At 50.0% G+C, this 21,011-nt stretch overlaps 1 protein-coding gene across 3 annotated transcripts in view; it reads right to left on the reverse strand.

Moving 5' to 3' along the window:
- The window catches only part of hsdl2 (hydroxysteroid dehydrogenase like 2), a 147,774-nt gene that overhangs the window by 49,984 nt on the left and 76,779 nt on the right, over positions 1-21,011 (reverse strand). For 2 of the 3 annotated variants that reach the window (XM_072517306.1, XM_072517308.1), the window contains exons 3-4: positions 13,656-13,754; positions 6,907-7,021 (exon numbers count right to left, since the gene is read on the reverse strand). In XM_072517306.1, coding sequence (XP_072373407.1) covers positions 6,907-7,021; positions 13,656-13,754 — 214 coding nt within the window. The remainder of the gene's footprint in view (positions 1-6,906; positions 7,022-13,655; positions 13,755-21,011) is intronic. The other variant, XM_072517307.1, reaches the window with a different exon arrangement.

Genomic DNA, 21,011 nt, shown 5'->3' on the forward strand with positions numbered 1-21,011 from the left:
GAATACAAAATCAGACGGCAATGTTGCAATTTTACGTCGGCACGGAGGGGGAGCGCCGGCACGGAGGGGAAACGCCGGCACGGAGGGGGAACGTTGGCACGGAGGGGAAACGCCGGCACGGAGGGGGAACGTCGGCACGGAGGGGAACCGCCGGCACGGAGGGGAAACGCCGGCACGGAGGGGGAGCGCCGGCACGGAGGGGAAACGCCGGCACGGAGGGGGAGCGCCGGCACGGAGGGGAAACGCCGGCACGGAGGGGAAACGCCGGCACGGAGGGGAAACGCCGGCACGGAGGGGAACCGCCGGCACGGAGGGGAACCGCCGGCACGTAGGGGAACCGCCGGCACGGAGGGGAACCGCCGGCACGGAGGGGAACCGCCGGCACGGAGGGGAACCGCCGGCACGGAGGGGAACCGCCGGCACGGAGGGGAACCGCCGGCACGGAGGGGAACCGCCGGCACGGAGGGGAACCGCCGGCACGGAGGGGAACCGCCGGCATGGAGGGGAACCGCCGGCACGGGGGGGAACCGCCGGCACGGAGGGGAACCGCCGGCACGGAGGGGAAGCGCCGGCACGGAGGGGAAGCGCCGGCACGGAGGGGTAGCACCGGCACGGAGGGGAAGCGCCGGCACGGAGGGGAAGCGCCGGCACGGAGGGGTGGCGCAGTGGTAGCACTGCTGTCTCACGGCGCTGAGGCCCCGGGTTCGATCCCGGCTCTGGGCCACTGTCCGTGTGGAGTTTGCACATTCTCCCCGTGTCTGCGTGGGTTTCACTCCCACAACTCGAAGGTTGTGTGGGTTCGGTGGATTGGCCACGCTAAATTCCACCTTAATTGGAAACAAATGATTTAGGTACTCTAAATTTATGGAAAAAAAGGAGAGAAAAAATATTTCTTAAGTTGTTGGGAGTAAATTGTTCTGGGGGAAGTCAAACCCGGTCCACAGTTGTGGCAACTCAAGGCAACGTCAACCCTCAGAGAGGCTCCTCTTCATAAAGGTCGGAGGTCTCCACGGAAGGTAGGGGTCATTCCTCAAGTGCTGTTGTCTGTGTATCGAAGACAGAGCCAGCAATGCTTTCCCATCCCTCCATGACTGCGAGATTCTGCTGTCAGAGCCAAGTGTTGGAATGCGGTCGCAAGGCGCTGCGAGTACGGTACTACAGCGAAAGCCAACTTGTCGGTACACGTCTCAACAATGGTTCAAATTCCACCCTGGAGTCAAGAGAATTCTTCCCGATATCACAGCTGTACAGTAAATACCTCTGCTGCCGCAGGCACAACATCAAGTGGCCGGCCTGTTTTCCAGCCTTCTCCGTACGTGGTTTTCCTGCGCAGCGATGAGTAAAGGGGGATGACGGAATACAGTCGCACCAGGATTTAGATTATAAAATGGACAGGATGGATTTCGACCGGGAAAGCAGTCAGTTCCAGATCGACAACATGGAGGTTGACTGGGAAGTTAAAAATATTTTTACAGGGCAGCACGGTGGCGCAGTGGTTAGCACAGCTGCCTCACGGCGCCGAGGCCCCGGGTTCGATCCCGGCTCTGGGTCACTGTCCGTGTGGAGTTTGCACATTCTCCCCGTGTCTGCGTGGGTTTCGCCCCCACAACCCAAAGATGTGCTGGTTAGGTGGATTGTTCATGCTAAATTGCCCCTTAATTGGAAAAAATTAATTGGGTACTCTTAAATTAAAAAAGGATTGAGGGATAAATGTTGGCCAGGGCAAGCGGGGAGGGCTCCCCAGCTCTCCTCTGAAATAGTGGGGAATCTTTCACCTTCACCCAAGCAGCAAGGCGAGGGTCTGTAAGATGGCACCGCTGACCGTGCAACTCTCTCTCGATACAGCAGGGGGTTGGGGAGGGTCGGTCTGGGTATTGGTGCTGAAGCCTTGAAGTGGGATTTGAACAAAGAGGCAAGAGATAAGCCTTTAGCATCACCTCAGATATGTTCCTTCAAGGTCTTTAGTTGCTCTTGAGTCACTTTGTCGGACTTAGTGGAATGAATCATTGAAGGGCTGCAGCCCCAGTAAACCTCTGCAGGAATAAAGCTCACCATTGGGACGGCGCATTCCTCAGAAACTGGGCTTTGTTCTGTCAGCAAATTGGTGAAGGTATTTCAGATGAGCCGTGAGCGGATTAGAGTTGAGGACGCGTTATTAAGGCTCGTTGTGTGGATGCCTTACCAGAGGCCACTTCAGCCTTTGCACAACAAAAGCCAGTGAGATTTCGCCTGAGGGTATCCTGGTCTTTGCGCTGGAGCTGGCTTTGAGGGGTGGGGAAAGTGAGCTGTCACCCAGACCCCCCCGCTATCCTCTCCCCCAGCTCTCCAATTATTCTGGGCTTATTAAGATCAAGAAGACTGTCGAAAGACTTCACGCTACATTACTGATGCTGATCCACATTTAGCGTTGCTAATGGAGTTAATGGAGTCACACAGCAACCTCTTTCAAGGGCCGTCAAGCTCCCTGCTTAGATTTCTTTACAAGAGACGCCTGTGGTCACTACTGCCAGAGAGGTTCAGTCTTGCTAATGGAGTTAACAATGTCTCACAAAAAGGTGCTTCACAGCATCGATTACCAAACTAAATTCGGCACCGGATCACAAAAGGAGATAGAATCTCCAGTACAGGAGGAGGCCATTCGGCCCATCGAGTCTGCACCGACCCACTTCAGCCCTCACTTCCACCCTATCCCCGTAACCCAATAACCCTTTTTGGACACTAAGGGCAATTTAGCATGGCCAATCCACCTAACCTGCACGTCTTTGGACTGTGGGAGGAAACCGGAGCACCCGGAGGAAACCCACGCAGACACGGGGAGAACGTGCAGACTCCGCACAGACAGTGACCCAGCGGGGAATCGAACCTGGGACCCTGGCCGCTGTGAAGCCACAGTGCTAGCCACTTGTGCTACCGTGCTGCCCAAAGAACAAATAAAAGTGCGGCCAGAAAGGTAGGTTTTTAAGGAATGTCCTGGAGGAGCTGAGAGATTTCGGGAGGTGAATTTCAGAGTGTAGAGTTCGGCCGGTGGCCCAGCGCTGAAAGTCAGGATTGAGCAAGACGTCAGAATTTAAGGAACACAATGGCCTCAGAGGGTTGATGGAGATTAGAGAGGCCATTGGAAGAATTCAAAACCCAGGAATTACAAATGTTATTTTTGAATTGAAGCAGCACAAAAAAAAAAAACAGTGAACTGAAATCTGATTTGACTGATGTCCCCCTCAAAAACCTTTTAATAAATAACAGCCCCGAGACCCGTGTCTAAGAGAGTTTGACTTCTTCCACTAACTGATGACCATCTCTTTCGCTTTTGGAAACTAAGACAGTGACCCAAGACTGGAGTTCCCTTGACCACGGAGGACATGACATTAGGAGATGTTATTTATTGGATTTGTTGATTTTGAAAGGAAGCAAAAGGAAAATATCGAAAGAGAAACAGATCCTCCACGTGCAAGCTAACCTTGGGAATCTCGGTTAGGGAGTGGACCCCTGGCCTTTGGTGTCTCGGCAGTTCAACCAGGGAGCCTGGGTTGTTATGGCATCATGCACCTTTACATGTATGTTGTAGCCGGGGGCTATGGACAATGATGGCAGAGGGTCCAGCCTTCCCTCCATCACCTGGCTGAGCAGGAATCGCTCCCACTCTTACCACCGGAGAGTGCTGGGAGGTTTTGAAGCTGGTTAGCCAACCTGTTTGGCCGCGCTATGAACACCCCTTCCTTGGCCATCAAGTCCTGGGGTGGGACTTGAACCCGGAGCATCTTGCTCAGAGACATAGAATCATGGAAAATATGAGCAGGAGGAGGCCATTCAGCCCTTCGAGCCCTGCTCTGCCATTCATTTATGATCATGGCCTTTCCTCCCATGTCCCTCGCCCCCAAGTGCTATATCTCCCTGCTTCTTGAAAACATGCAATGTTTTGGCCTCAACTGCTTTCTGTGGTAATAAATTCCACAAGCTCACCACTCTCTGGGTGAAGACCACCCAGTGTGCCAAAGACCTCCATCGTGCGGCCTTTACTGGTGGCTATATTACATCCAGTGCGTCTGGCAGACACCTAACGGCTTAAAAACCATTTGGGTTTTGTGTAACCCAGTCACGTTAACGAACCAGGCTCTGGAAGCAAACCTTTCGTTTCAGTGCATTCAACTATTTCTCTCCCACGAATCTAGGGTCGTGACTTATACCAGAGACTTATTTTCACAAACTAAGTCAAGGAGAAACTGATGGCGGGAGATGTATATTACCCAGGATTTACAGCACAAAAACAGGCCATTCAGCCCTGCTGGTCCATGGCAGTGTTTAAGCACCGCAAGAACCTCGACCCACCCCCAATACTGAAAAGATATTTCACCCAATCGCCCCATCTTTCAATTCCTTTCTCCCACATGTCTAGATTCAGTTTCTTCTTCTTATACAGAATATATATGTTACATACAGAAGGAAAATAAGTCCTCAATGGCTATTGGAGCTCCTGGAAGTTTATTTACTTTAGATGATAACAAAAGGGGTAGTGATTGCCTCTTCACAAACAGTTAATGGAAACCACGGCAGAGGTGGGTGATTAATCCAGTCGATGTAGGATCTATTGCATGAATAAGTCTCACCTCGATTGTAAAGCCACGAGATGCGCGCCCAACTCTAATGCTAACTGGATCCATGCTGGTTGAAGTTAAAACTAAGGCACAGCTACTTTCTTTGTCAGAGGGAGTTATTGACTTTGATCACCGTCAACACCACTCCAGCACCACCCCCCCCCCCCCCCCACACACACACACACAATGTTTCGACCACCCCCATTGATCGGTGTACAAATACCCATCACCTGTTTTAACAACGCAATTGCTTTTAAATCTTAACCATGTCATTGAACACTAACAGTGTAATTCATAAAATATTGATCGTAAACACCAAGAATATCACCAAATGGCTCAAAAATGGAGTGATGATAGCAAGGAAACAATTTGTCTCAGTTGGTGCCCCCCCCAGCTCACTCCAGGAAACTTGAACACAAAAATCTAGGATCATTACTGGAGAGTAAAGGGTTAATGGTTATGCTAATTAGACAGCGATGCGAATGGTGGTGTAAGCATGACATCAGGTCAGGTGACTAAGAGGCTCCAAAGGAGCGAGACTCAGAACAGTCTATCCAGAAAACAATGTCCTTACCATAAGGTCTAGGGTGTAAATAACATAAATTAATAGTTTAACAAAAAACAAATACCGACCATCTCCAACTCACTTACAGACTGAAACTTCATCAAACCAATTATCGCACTGTAGTTTGCGGGAGCTTGCTTCATGCAAATTGGCGGTATTTGCTACAGACTGTCAGTAACTACATTTGAAAAATACTTCATTGGCTTTAAAATGTTTTGAGATGACCTGAGGATGTTGCGTGGGTTTCCTCCGGGTGCTCCGGTTTCCTCCCACAGTCGAAAGATGTGCAGGTTAGGCGGATTGGCCATGCTAAACTGCCCCTTAGTGTCCAGGGATGCGCAGGTGAGGTTACGGGGATAGGGTGGGGAGTGGACCTGGGTAGCGCTCTCTCTCGGAGGGTTGGCGGTGGGAAAAGTATGGATTGAAAATTTACACTCAAATGTTAAAATTTGAAAAGGATTAGAGAAGAGACAGGTCAGTTTTCAGAAACATCAATCTCACACACACACACACACACACACAGAACCCGAGGTCGGAACTGAACCCAGGTTGTGAGGCAGCAGTGTCAACCACTGCGCCGCCCCATTAATCAGTTTAAGAGCCAGTTGCCTCAAGTTGTGTGGAAACTGATGGAAGAATCATTCTCCACCCACGTCTCGCAGTTTGCGTGGTTAAGGACTCCCCTGTTCTGTTCCATAAACAAATTACGAAACTATTCAGTGATGCAGCAGACAGAGGAACAAGCCAAGGAGCCGGGGAGGGTCTCAGAGGGAGTTGTAATCTCGGATTGCCTTCCTGAATATTCCTGCTGCCTGGCTCGGAGTAGCACTGGTGAAAGGCAGGGAATTCTCTGCCCAAACACGGTCAGTATCCAACCAAAATTATCGAAAACATGTGGAGAAGAAAGGGATACCTTGCCTCGCTGTTAAAGATGGCAAAACGCGGTTTGAAATCTTCAGTACCAATTTAAAGAAACCTTTTCTCAATGTTTTTTCTGCAGCGAAATACTGTCACAGCTCTGAATTCACTGAAATTGACGGCAAATTTAACAACTCTCATCCTTGCTTTCAAAGCAAGGGCGGCATGGTGGCGCAGTGGTTAGCACTGCTGCCTCACGGCACCGAGGACCCGGGTTCGACCCCGGCTCCGGCCACTGTCCGTGTGGAGTTTCCACATTCTCCCCGTGTCTGTGTGGGGTTTCACCCCCACAACACAAAGATATGTCGGGTAGGTGGATTGGCCACGCTAAATTGCCCCTTAAGTGGGGAAAAAAAAGAATTGGGCACTCTAAATTATATTTCTTTTTAAAAAGAGGTCTCGGATCTCCTTCAGTTAACGTCTCTTGTGCATCCTTGGATTCCATTGTTCCACCGCTGGCGGCCGTGTCTGCTGCTGCTTTGGGTCCCCCGCTCTGAAATCCCCTCCGTAAAACTCTCCAGCTTTCCCTCCTCCTGGAGAAGATCGGCAACATCTCTCGCCTTGACTTTTTGTCATCTGTCCTCATTTATCTCCGTTAGTGGGCCAGTGTCAATTTCAGTTTGATAATGTTCCTGTGAAGCACCTGGGCACATTTCACTGCATTAAAGTCGCTATGTGAATGCAGGTGGTTGTAATCTTCACAATAAAATACATTCCTGCAATCATAGTACCGGTGTGGTCTTTTCCTTACCATGTTGCACGTGTCAAGAATATATCTTATCACCCAGAACAATTATTGAGCTCAGCATGTGTAACATTGACAGTACTTACGTTAGGTAAGTACCCCTTGCGTTGATATTCATCATGAGGTCCACTTTCTTCATCGATGTGTCCAGGGTACCAGTTAGATTAATGGCACTGGCATTATTTATCAAAATATCTATGCCTGTTGGAATAAAGAAAAGGGACAGTCACAAAAATAGTCTGTTTAGGCATTGCTCAAAGCTGGTCAGCCCAATTTCTGCCTAACTCTGGGGCATCCCAGCTTCCACACCTCCAATTTGTTCTCCAATGTGTAGGCTCCAGTTGAGAGCACTGGGGGCCAGGCCCCGCGGTCGTAAAAAGTAAAGTCGCCTTGGTCTCAGGTGACCATAGGCTGCTTTCCCCTTTGAAGGGGGAGAGCTGGCTGGTGGTGATTTAACCCGAGGGTCACCACACCTCCGGCGAGGGGCAAGGTTGAGAAGGCGGGGCCTTCATGAAGAACCTCAGCCGGTACGGGAATTAAACCCACGATGCTGGCCTTGCTCTGCATCACGAACCAGCTGTCCAGCCAACTGAGCGTAGCCGGCCCAGTAGTTGTACGTGCCAGAAGGTTGTGGGTTCAAGCCCCACTGCTAGATATGAGAAGATAATCTAAGGTGGACATTCCAGTACCAAAATGCATCATAGCGTCATAGGGTGTCATCGTTTAGCCCTAAAATACCCCAAGGGGCTAATGGAAGAACAGGGGACTTTGGCTGGTATTCTGACCAGCCAATACCCATCCCACAAGCAACATCACCAAAACAAATTAACTGTATGTGCAAAGCAGGGCGGCACAGTGCTTAGCACTGCTGCCTCGCGGCGCCGAGGACCTGGGTCCGATCCCGGCCCCGGGTCACTGGCCGTGTGGAGTTTGCACATTCTCCCCGTGTCTGCGTGGGTCTCACCCCCACAACCCCAAAGATGAGCAGGGTAGGTGGATTGGCCCTTAATTGGAAAAATTACAAAATAATAATTGGGGGGGGGAAAAGAAATGGGCAGTAAGGATCCTTTCCCCTGGGTAAGGCACCAAGGCCTCTTATCCCATTCCCGAGCCAAACTGTTTGCACCCGTATGGTCGTTATCACCCCCCCCCCCCCCCCATTACCAATCCAAGCAAGTGCACAAAGCTTGGCACCAATCAAATTCCAACTTCGGACCGTCTCCTGGCCTGCTCGGCTGTGTGTCCTGTGATAAAGCCAGGGGAGTCTAACTCGCTTCTTAAAAGTCCTTTATTTCAGTAACAGCTTCATACATGCACAGGGCCCAGCTCCCTTTCACCGGGTCCTCATCCCTTCTTAGCTGGCTCTACAGCTGCCTGCCTTTTATACTAGTGCTGGGTTAACTCTGTTCCCATCCCCAGGTGGATGAGTCCTGTGCAGGTTATTACAGTCCTTGCTGGCATTCCTATTTTGTTTCAAACTTAAACCTCAAGGGATTTGGAAAGCAATGCTTAGATTCAGCCGTATGCATCAAACGCTTGAAAGCTGCTGAAGAAAAAAAACTATATCTGCAATCCTGACCACATAGTGTGGAATGGTGATGGTGTAAAGGTCATGAAGCCCAATACTCATGCCATGGAGCATTGATGATGCAATGGTAACCTGCCCAGGTGCCTCAAGAAATCATCCTGACAAATGATGCAGTCTTCCCCCCCCCCCCCCAAAAGTAGAACATTTTGGTACTGCACAACAATTGGCATTTTACGCAGCGCCTCAAAACATTAAAAATCGTTTCTGAGGTGGTTTCATGAAATGGGATATGGGGAAAGGAGAAACAAGACGAGGCGTTTAAGAAGCAGGCGAAAGCTTGGTTGAAAAATTGGGTTCAAACGCAGAAAGGGGAGAGATAAAGGATTCACATTGATGTCACAGCTCTCCAGGCCTCGGGGTGTCCCAAAGCACTTTAGATCTAATTGTAGACGTTGTAATGTAGGCAACATGGCGCCAAATAGAACCATAGAACCCTCCAGTGCAGAAGGAGGCCATTCGGCCCATTGAGTCTGCACTGACCCTCTGAAAGAGCACGCTACCAAGCCCACTCTCCCACCCCGTCCCCGCAACCCCACCTAACCTGCGCATCTTTTGACACTAAGCGGCAATTTAGCATGGTCAATCCACTGGACCTGCACATCTTTGGACTTGTGGGAGGAAACGGGAGCACCCGGAGGAAACCTTCGCAGACACGGGGAGAAACGTGCAGACTCCACACAGACAGTCACCCGAAGCTGGAATTGAACCTGGGTCCCTGGCGGTGTGAGGCAGCAGTGCTAACCACTGTGCCATCGTGCTGCCCATAGTGCACAGCAAGCTCCCACAAACAAAAACCAATGGAGGTAATGATCAGGTAAATTTTGGGGTGTTCATTGAGGGATACAGGTTATTCAGAACATGAGGAAGGAGTCCCCCGTTCTTCTTCAAAATAGTGATTTGGGCTCTTTCGTGTCCACCCGAGGTTTCAGATAGCGTCTCAGTTTAATGTCTCAGTGAAAAGATGGCACCTCTGAAAAGGCAGCACTCCCTCAGCACAGCACTGGGAATGCAATTCCAGATTATGTCAATCTCTGCAGTGGGGCTTGAGCCCAAAAACCTTATCAGTCAGAGGTCAGGGAGCTACCCACTCAGCCAGGGCTGGCATTGGCGGGGTTAAGGAGTCCAGGGAAGGAGGGTCAGAGAGCAAAGCTCTGTCCCCATTAATGAGCTGACCTACAAACCTCTGGAGGTGGAGGAGCAAATGATATGGGTGGAGAAACAAATCCACACGAAAGTCATCACTTGCCCCCATCCAAACCACTGATCGCCAAGTTCCACAGTCTGAACTGGGTGAGGTCTCACAGAGAGGCTCCTACTGTTCGGGAACCAATGTCATCATAAACCCAGCTGTCAACCTGGCAACACTGTGATGTCCAGAGCAATGACAGGTAACTGACCAGAAACTGCGTGGATGCTGACATGAAGGGAGAGTCAGCATTTCATTATAGCTTGGCAAAAACAAACCTCGGGCAGCTTCCCAGATTTAGACACAACCCCGCTTTATTAGAACATAGAACTTACAGTGCAGAAGGAGGCCATTCGGCCCATCGAGTCTGCACTGACGCACTTAAGTCCTCACTCCAACCCTATCCCCGTAACCCAATAACCCCACCTAACCTTTTATGGTCACTAAGGGGAATTTATCATGGCCAATCCACCTAACCTGCACGTCTTTGGACTGTGGGAGGAAACCGGAGCACCCGGAGGAAACCCACGCAGACACGGGGAGAACGTGCAGACTCCTCACAGACAGTGACCCAGCAGAGAATCGAACCTGGGACCCTGGCGCTGTGAACCCACAGTGCTAATCACTTGTGCCACCGTGCTGCCCTTAAGGAGGGCCCCGGCCTTGCTTTGGGGCATGGCATGCGGAGACCTTGTGCTTTCTACGCTGCTGAGAACAAGTCAGTCACCACTTTCTGATTACAAAGTGGATAAAACATCCCATCGTAAGGTGGTGGTGTTGGGGAGGATGGAAGAAGTTTAAAGTTGATGTTACAAAGTTGGCATTCAGGTCTCTGACGAACCCTAACATGTGAAACTATTACCAATGCCTTGTTTACGGACTGTAGCGCACAATGACTTACACAAGTCGAGAATTGATGAAGTCTATCGAGGCTTTATTAAGCAAGACTTGTTCCCCAGCAGCTCAGTTACAGAATGCGGCTGCTGGGAGAACTCGAGCTCTTATACTCCACCTTCAGGGTGGAGCCAGAAGTCGGCAGATCCAACCAGGACCCGGGACCTGTCAGCCAATAGCCTCTCGGCTTCACAAGTACCATATTACCCCTAACACATACCACCACACGGACATTATTGTGTGTCTATGTGTGGGGAGAGAGAGAGAGAAAGAGAGAGAGAGAGAGAGAGAGAGAGAGAGAGAGAGAGAGAGAGAGAGTCCAGGTCACCAGGCTGGGTTTTGGACTATTAGTCACAGATAGATTTTTTAAAAATAAATTTAGAGTACCCAATTATTATTATTATCCAATTAAGGGGCAATTTAGCGTGGCCAATCCACCTAATCTGCACATCTTTGGGTTGTGGGGGTGAAACCCACGCAGACACGTTACCCAGGGCCGGGTTTCGAACCCGGATCCTCAGCGCCGCAGCCCCAGTGATAACCACTGCGCCACCGTGCTGCCCGATCACAGATGGATTTACCGTAACTGATCGGGAAAATTGGTTCCTGCAGCTGACTTGCTCACTCTGCATTTCAATGCAGAGTAACAGTTCAAACATACCCAATCTATACACCTTTCTGCTAACACTCCCGCAAAGCTCCTCGGGATGATTTATGAGGTTAACAGCAGGATATAAATGCAGGTTTTTGTTGTTTTGGTACATTTCTCTGCTCTTTGGAGAAGGGAATGAAGATGGTGAAGACAGGATGCACAGGTGGACAAGTACGTTATTCATACAGTCACTGAAACGTTATCGGACAACATTATTGAAAATACACTTGTTGGTGAATGCTAGTAGGATATTTCCAATACGGTTAAACTGCAGACATATTGTACTCAATGACCTGTGTGCCATTGCAATCGAGGTTATGTTAACTCTGTGTTTGTATAGCAACAACTCAGACCGCTAGTTTTGCCAACACACAATTCTCATTGCCTGGTCTCCCACATTACGTAGGCAAGAGCCAAGGTTCAGGACCAATATTTAAGTGTTTGAAACATATGTCAGGGAAGGGAGGAACTACGCAGAATTTACAGCGCAGTAACAGGCCGTTCAGGGCAAGTGGTCCATGCATGCCCTATTCTATTCAGCACAGAAGATAGGACACCCACACACATCACACCATTCCTGGGCAACTCCAGGACAAAGTCTTCAACCTGAGATAAGCATCGTGCACAGGCCCTGGACTGCAGCAAAGAAAGTGAAAGAAACCTGCCAGATAGTCAAAGGGATTATATCAGGAAACATGTTTCAGGACTGATGTTGAGTGCAGGAGCATCACCATAGCTTCTTCTCAATGCCAGAACGTAGCAACTTCCAATGTCAACTGTTGACACTTTGCAACCGTGGCAAAATGACAAGATGGAACTTTGAGCCCCCCTTTTTTTTTAAATTTAGAGTATCCAATTATCATTTTTCAATTAAGACGCAATTTAGCGTGGCCAATCCACCTACCCTGCACATCTTTGGGTTGTGGGAGTGAGACCAACGCAGACACGGGGAGAATGTGCAAACTCCACACGGACAGTAGCCAGGGACCGGGATCGAACCTGGGACCTCAGCGCCGTGAGGCAGCAGTGCTAACCACTGCGCCATCGTGCCGCCCACTTTGAACCCCAAGTTATAACTTTTAATTCACGTTGAAAAAAAAACTTTACCCTTCCATGATTCAATTTACACAAATCAACATTTGTTAGCCTTATGCTCAAATTGTAGTCGTTGGAGTTTGGAAGGATGAGGGGGGGGGGGGCGGGGAATCTTATTGAAACTTACAGGATACTGTGAGGCCTGAATAGAGTGGACGTGGAGAGGATGTTTCCACTTGCAGGAAAAATTAGAACCAGAAGACGAAAGGGACGATCCTTTCAAAGTGAGATGAGGAGGTATTCTTCAGCCAGAGGGTGGTGAATCTGTGGAACTCTTTGCCGCAGAAGGCTGTGGAGGCCAAATCACTGAGTGTCTTTAAGACAGAGATAGATAGGTTCTTGATTAATCAGGGGATGAGAAAAATTTTGGCCATGATTGGATGGCGGAGCAGACTCGATGGGCCAAGTGGCCTAATTCTGCTACTATTTCTCACGGGAACGCAAGTAACCAGAGCAGGCGTTCGTCATCCTGCCCCTCAGGCCAGTCCGGCCATTCCATCAGACCGTGACTTCACATCAACTTCACTTTCCTGCACTACCCCCGTTTCCCTCGGTTCCTCCGTGTCCGAAGAGACCGTATTTAAATCACAAGCTTGAAAAAGAACTCTTCCCCTCTACACCATGTTATTCGTCCTCTCGTTTGACCTTCAGAAGTGCCTGTGCCTGGAACAATGAATCACAGGATGGTGTTAGAATACCGTATCTGTGTTTTGGAAACTATGCTCTTAACGGGATGTGACTCTTGCTGAAACTGAATGCCTGTGCACCAACTCGGCCCGGCCTACGAATGGACCAGCCACCAGGTGCTTAAGACGCCACACGCAATCAGAGTTGATCTGGCGCAAAAGGCCATTTGGCCGTGGAATTCCAATCTGTGGAATTCTCTACCCCAAAGAGGAACGGATGCTAGAACCCTCCACAAATGTGAGCAGATAGATTAGTAACGGGATGACGGGTTATGGGGAGCAGGCAGGGGGTTGGCGATGAGGCCAAGACGAGTTCAGCCCTGGTTTCTTTCTCAGGAGGGGATCATGTCCATCGCAAAGGCTATTTTTCAACCAAACATTCAAAACACAAAGACAAAACATAGCGTTGAACGGCGGAGTGGGCTCGAGGGGCTGAATTGCCGACTCCTGCTCCCAGTTCTTATATTATTACGGCACAGAAGGAGGCCATTTGGCCCATCACCTCTGCGCCGGCTCTCCAAATGGATATGATGACTGAATCCCCCTGTACCGCTGCACATTGTTTCGTTTAATTAATCATCTAATGCCTCTAGAAGGCCTCAGTTGAACCTGCCTCCACCACGCTTCCAGGCCGTGCATTCCGCAAGGCCCAATCTTATCAGCTGATCAGTTCCTCGCAGACGGAGGCCATCACTTCCCTGGCATTCCACGAATAGTCACTGGTTTCACTGTACCTCCAAAGGTCTTCACTGCGTTCTCCACCGCCTCACTGATTTGCTGCTCATTTCGCACATCGACCACACAGGGCAAAGCCTTTCCGCCGGCAGCTTCAACTGAAAAGTGAAGAAAAAGAAAAATGAACAATGCCCGCGGACAAAAGAAAGGGACGTGGTAGCTGCTTCCTTCACCCCGGGGGACTGGGTGATAACCGTGTCCATCACAAAGGCCATTTTTCAGCCAAACAAAAAAGAAAGACAGAAACTGAAAGGACGGAACACATTTGTCTGATTTCTAAAGCTGAAGTAGGTTGGTGTTGGTGACGCTCGAGCCATTGTGGGCCAGTCAACATACATCAGCCAACTGCATTGAGTAATTCACACCGACGTCATTGGCAGCAACCTCCTATTCAAAGGGGCAAGATGACAACGATGCAGTGAAAAGGTCCTGTTTTATGCTTCGAATTACAATGGGACCGTCTGTCAAGGGCTCGGCCTGCATCAAAGGAGAAATACTGTAGCTTGTAAACTGGTGCTGGAAAGTTCAACTTACCAGCCGCATGTGGGGTTGTGAAGCGTCTAACGTTACTGACTGCAGGGTACAGTGAGAATGTACATTCACTCACAAATTCAGAGCCAATAAAGCTTGAATCACTGAGACATGGACTTCAATTGAACAGTGACATTTATCTACGGTTTACTTAACACAGCAGCGTCATCAGTAAACAGTGGGTGAAAAAAGAAACTAACTTTATCTCCGACAGCCAAGAAAGAGCAGTGAGATCCATAAACATTATTAAAGCGAACAAACTAAACGGCTCCGTGCTCCAAGGCGCAACCCCTGATGGAATAAGACTTACATTTCTACAGCAACCTTCACAACCTCAGCGCACCCCCAAGCACTTGACTGCCAACCAAGTACTTTTGAGTGCAGTCACTGCTGTAATGTAGGAAACGCAGCGGCCAATTTGTGCACAGCAGATCCCAGGTGTTGGCTTGGCTGGGGCGGGGGGGGGGGGGGGGGGGGGGGGGGGGGTCATTGGCCAGGCCATTGGGGAGAACTCCCCTGTTCTTCTTTGAAATTACACCATGGGATCTATTACATTCGCTCGACGGGGGCCGAGGATTAACAGCTCTTAGAACATAGAACATACAGTGCAGAAGGAGGCCATTCGGCCCATCAAGTCTGCATCGACCCACTTAAGCTCTCACTTCCACCCTATCCCCGTAACCCAATAACCCTCCTAGCCTTTTTGGACACTAAGGGCAATTTATCATGGCCAATCCACCTAACCTGCACATCTTTGGACTGTGGGAGGAAACCGGAGCACCCGGAGGAAACCCACGCAAACACGGGGAGACACCGCACAGACAGTGGCCCAGCGGGGAATCGAACCTGGCACCCTGGCGCTGTGAAGCCACAGTGCTAGTCACTTGTGCGACAGTGCTGCCCTCTTCTGAAGGAAAGAATCTCCAGCAATGCTGCACTCCCTCAGGAATGGGGCAGCCGCCTCGATTTCCGAGTGGGAATCGAATCCAGGACTGTTGGCATACAGAGACCAAATACTTGCCTATAGAAAGCCCCCCCCCCCACACCACCACCCCCCCTCTCCCCACCCCCGGCACCACTGCAAGAATTTGGCTTACATGAGAAAGAGTACGGAGTGGCTCCAGACCCACAGCAATGTGGTTGACTCTGAAATGGCCTCGCAAGTCACTCAGTTGTATCCAAACGCTTCAAAAACACAAAAAAGGAGTGAAACCGGACGGACCATCCGACATCGACCCAGGCACCGGAAACGACAACGGCAAACCCAGCTCTGCCAACTCTGCAAAGTCCTCCTTTTAAAATTTTATTTAGTGTACCCAATTTATTTTTTCCAATTAAGGGGCAATTTAGCGGGGCCAATCCACCTACCCTGCACATATTTGGGTTGTGGGGGCGAAACCCACGCAGACACAGGGAGAATGTGCAAACTCCACACGGACAGTGACCCAGAGCCGGGATCGAACCTGGGACCTTGGTGCCGTGATGCAGCTGTGCTAACCACTGTGCCACCGTGCTGCCGTATGTCCTCCTGACTAACATCTGGGGGCTTGTGCCAAAGTTGGGAGAGCTGTCTCACAGACCAGTCAAGCGTCAGCCTGATATCGTCATACTCACAGAATCATACCTTGCAGACAATGTCCCTGACACCACTATCACCATTCCTGGGTATGTCCTGTCTCACCGGCAGGACAGACCCAGCAGAGCTGGCGGGTGGCACAGGGGTATACAGTTGGGAGGGGGTTGCCCTGGGAGTCCACAACATCGACTCTGGACCCCATGAAGTCTCATTTTTTCAAATAAATTTAGAGTACCCAATTATTTTTTTCCAATTACGGGGCAATTTAGCGTGGCCAATCCACCTAACCTGCACATCTTTGGGTTGTGGGGGTGAAACCCACACAGACACGGGAGGATGTGCAAACTCCGCACGGACAGTGACCCAGGGCCGGGATTCGAACCTGGGTCCTCAGCGCCGCAGTCCCAGTGCTAACCAATGCGCCACATGCCGTCCCCCCCATGAAGTCTCATGACTTCAGGTTAAACATGGGTAAGGAAACCTCCTGCAGATACGTACCGGCCACCACCAGCTGATGTATCAGTACGCCTCCATATTGAACACCACTTGGAGGAAGCACTGAGGGTGGCAAGTGCGCAGCATCTACTCTGGGTGGGGGACTTCCATCTCCATCGCCAAGAGTGGCTCGGTTATACCACCACAGACCCAGCTGGCCGGGTCCTAAAGGACGTAGCTGCTAGACTGGGACTGCAGCAGGTGGGGAGGGAACCAACAAGAGGGAAAAACATACTTGACCTCATCCTCACCAATCTGCCTGCCGCAGATGCATCTGTCCCTGATAGTATCCGCGCCAGGGTCCCAGGTCAAATTCCCAGCTCGGGTCACTGTCTGTGCGGAGTCTGCACATTCTCCCAGTATCTGCGTGGATTTCCTCCAGTTTCCTCCCACAAGTCCCGAAAGACGTGCTGTTAGGTAATTCGGACATTCTGAATTCTCCCCCTCTGTGTACCCGAACAGGTGCCAGAATGTGGCGACTAGGGGTTTTCACAGTAACTTCATTGCAGTGTTAATGTAAGCCTACTTGTGACAATAAAGATTATTATCGGTAGAAGTGACCACCACACAATCCTTGTGGAGCCCCGTCTGCACATTGAGGAAACTCTCCAACCTGTTGTGTGGCACTACCACCGTGCTAAATGAGGTAGAATTGAAACAGTTCTAGCAACTCAAGTCAGGGCATGCGTGAGGTGCTGTGGGCCAGCAGCAGAATTGTATTCAACCACAATCTGCAACTTCAGGGCCTGGAATGTCCCCAATTAGCACCAACCCTGGCTGAATGAAGAGTGCAGGAGGGCGTGCCAGGAGCAACATCAGGCATGTCGAAAAATGAGGTGCCGACCTGGTGAAACTACAACACAGGACTACTTGTGTGCCAAGCAGCGTAAGCAGCAAGTAACAGACAGAGCTAAGCGATTCCACCATGAACAAATCAGATCCAAGCTCTGCATGTGGTACCATGCAAATAGCATGGTAAAGAATACAAGAGGCGTAAGCCTGCTCACAAACAAGGGGAAGAACAATGGGAAGAAGCTCAAAGTTTAAGTCAACGGCCCCGTGGGTAGAAGTACATCGACTTTATCGACAGTGCAGAGCACGCAAGTGCAGCACGGTAGCACAGTGGTTAGCACTGTTGCTTCACAGCTCCTGGGTCCCAGGTTCGATTCCCGGCTTGGGTCACTGGCTGTGCGGAGTCTGCACGTTCTCCCAGTGTGTGCGCGGGTTTCCTCCGGGTGCTACGGTTTCCTCCCACCGTCCAAAGATGTGCAGGTTAGGTGGATTGACCATTATAAATTGCCCTTAGTGTCCAAACAAGAGAGTTTGGTTGGGTTACAGGGATAGAGTGGAAGTGTGGGGTTAAATAGGGTGCCTCAAGGGCTGGTGCAGACTCAATGGGCTGAACAGCCTCCTTCTGCACTGAAAATTCTATGGAATCATACACACAAATCCACTATTTCGATTTGGAGAAGGGTGTGAATCTCGGAACTGGTCAGGGGCAAAGTATCAGTGTGTGTGCTGCTGGTCAGTGTGATCTGACCAAGGAGAGGTGAAGAGGCAGCCAAGACTCGGCAGAACGGACTGGTCTTGGGTTATTGACACGGGGCATCAGTGGACGGGAGGACCAAGAATAGTAGAAACACGAACGGGAGATGAATCAAAATGCAACAACAGTAGAACATAGAACATTACAGCGCAGGACAGGCCCTTCGGCCCTCGATGTTGCGCCGACCTGTGAAACCACTCTAAAGCCCATCTACACTATTCCCTTATCGTCCATATGTCTATCCAATTACCATTTGAATACCCTTAGTGTTGGCGAGTCCACTACTGTTGCAGGCAGGGCATTCCACACCCTTACTACTCTCCGAGTAAAGAACCTACCTTTGACATCTGTCCTATATCTATCTCCCCTCAATTTAAAGCTATGTCCCCTCGTGCTAGCCATCACGAGTAAGGAAAGAGTACGTCGAAGATATTCCAGCTGTCCCAATGCAAGGAAATAATTGCATCCGGGGGTGGGGTGGGGGTGTACAGAACCTCAAAGGCCAGCAGCAAGAGAGTCAAATCTTTTGCCAATAAACTCCAACCCCAAACAGGAACTGCTGCTTTGCAAAGGCCTTCTGACGGTTTCGTGTTTGCACAGAAAACATTCTGAAGTTTGGAATTTTAAATCTCTTTGCTTATAGTTTATTAATAGAATTTTCGATACGTAGCAAGAGACCAGAGTCTGCAGAATGTTGTGGTCAAATTATTTCCCAATTTGATAAACAATTACATATTTAGAACACCAAAATGAAAACACAGGACAATCAAGCTCCATTGCAAGAGAGAGATTAAAGTCAGTTACTGCTGAAAGAATTGTAGTTTGGATTTCCCTACTTCATAGAATCATAGAATCCCTGCAGTGCAGAAGGAGGCCATTTGGCCCATCAGGTCTGCACTGACCCTCTGAAAGTGACCCGATCCCAATAACACCTTAATTCAACCTGCACATCCCTGGACACAAAGGGCAAATTCATCACGGCCAATCCACCTCACCTGCTTCGGCTGTGGGAGGGAACTGGCGCTCCCGGAGGAAACCCACGCAGACACGGTGAGACTCCACACAGATAGTCACCCGAGGCCGGAATTGAACCCGGGTCCCTGGCGCTGTGAGGCAGCATCTCCAAATGCATCATATAGAGAGTAACGCCCCAATTCGAGGCAAAATGAGTTAAATTCTTTTTATGGGCACCAGTGACAAGGTCAGAATTTGTTACCCATCCCTAATTGCCCTTGAACTGAGTGACCTGTGAGGTAATATCAGAGGGCAATTAACAGTCAACCACATTGCTGTGGATCTGGAATCACATGTAGGCCAGACCAGGTAAGGGCGGCAGATTTCCAGGAACCAGGCGGATTTTTACAACCATCGGCAATAGTTGTTGCGATCACCCATTACTGGGAACGGCTTTCAATTTCAGATTTAGTACTTCAATTTAAATTCCCATACTGCTGTGGTGGGCTTTGGACCCATGTCCCCAGAGCATTAGCCTGAGCCTCTGGATTGCGAGCCCAGTGACAATGCCACCGTCTCCCCGCCAGGTATATTTCAGGCTCCGGCGATGTTTCATTTTGTGGTGTTCTGGTTGCTGGAGCTTTTCTTTGGACGTTTGGCAGCAACAGCGTTAACCCGCATTTAGGTAGCGTCTTTGAAGTGGCAAAACACCCCAAGGTGCTTCACAGGAAAGTCTGATACGTGCCAGATGAGGAGAAATTAAGTCACGTGACCAAAAACTTGGTTCAAAGAGGCAGCCTTCAAGAAGCATCTTAAAGGTGGAGGAAGAGGTGGAGGGAGGGAATTCCAGAGCTTCGGGCCAGGCTGAGGCACGTCCATCAATGACGGAAGAGTGAAAATCTGGGATGCACGCTCTAGCCACCTGGGTTGGCCACTTCCCGACTTAAAATGGGGAACCGCAAAGGATGAAGGGAAATTCAGCCAACACAGGCAAAGACTAGCAAATACAGAAATCATGTGTATTGAAACCTGTAAGAAACCAGGCAGCACTGAAACCAGCAGCCATCTGCATAGTAATGCAGCAGCCATCTGCATAGTAATGAGCAATTCCAAGGCACAATTGCAACAGTTAAGGTGAATAAAGCCAAGCCAGACTCCTCGGCGCCAGCAGGAGCCAAGACAAAGGAAGGCCAACGGACATTTAGGGACCGCCCAACGATCAGGGAACCGCTCCAGCATTGGTGAAATCGATCCAAATGATCAGAACGCAGTCCAATCATTTGGAACCAGGTAGAGGGTCCGCCCCGAAAGGCGGGAAGCCCCTGGGGACTATAAAGTAAAGTCCCCAAGTTCAAATCGTCCTTCTTTGGCAGGGTCACTCAGCAACTTGAATCAACCCATGAGAGTGACCTGTCCAAGCTGCCGTATCAACCAAGTAAGTCTCAGGTCAACGCACGCTACGGGATAGGCGCTCCTAGCTACCAGTCCATACGAGCTTTTGAATCCTACAGACTCAGGACCTGAACGAAAGGCCATTTGTTCCCCTGACCTGGTGGGCCAGTCCGAAGCTAAGTATAGGCCTTTTAGTGATAGGAATAGTCGAGAAAGTAGAGTTTATGCATGAGTAGTGATTTACTGTGTATAATAAATGTGTTTTGATTTTTTGTTTTGATTTTGATTTTTTTAAATTTAGTGTACCCAATTATTTTTTGCCAATTAAGGGGCAATTTAGCGTGGCCAATCCACCTACCCTGCACATCTTTGGGTTGTGGGGGCGAAGCCCATGCAAACACGGGGAGAACGTGCAAACTCCACACGGACAGTGACCCAGAGCCGGGATCGAACCCGGGTCCTCAGCGCCGTGAGGCAGCAGGGCTAACCCACTGCGCCACCGTAGCTGCCCAAATGTGTTTTGATTTGATTCTTACTAATTGGTGTATTGAGTTATTGATCATTACTTGAACTTGAACCTCGTGGCGGTATCATAAAGATACCTGGCGACTCTAGAGCAAAGGTTAAACAAACAGAGCAAATTACGAATTAAGAGCCAACCAAAGGTTAGCAACAGCGCAAGGCCCGAATTGGAGGATTGTAGAGAGTTGTGAAGCGCTACACTGCTACTGGTACCCATCTCTCCCTCTATCGCGCAGGAGGATCAGGAGGAAGCGGTTTATCTCTCTCCTCTCTCCTCTCTCCTCCCCCCCCCCCCCCCCCCCACCACCCCCCCACCCAGTGTAAAAATGGTCGTTAATC

This window comes from Scyliorhinus torazame, chromosome 9, assembly GCF_047496885.1.
Source record: "Scyliorhinus torazame isolate Kashiwa2021f chromosome 9, sScyTor2.1, whole genome shotgun sequence".
Classification (NCBI taxonomy): Eukaryota; Metazoa; Chordata; class Chondrichthyes; order Carcharhiniformes; family Scyliorhinidae; genus Scyliorhinus; species Scyliorhinus torazame.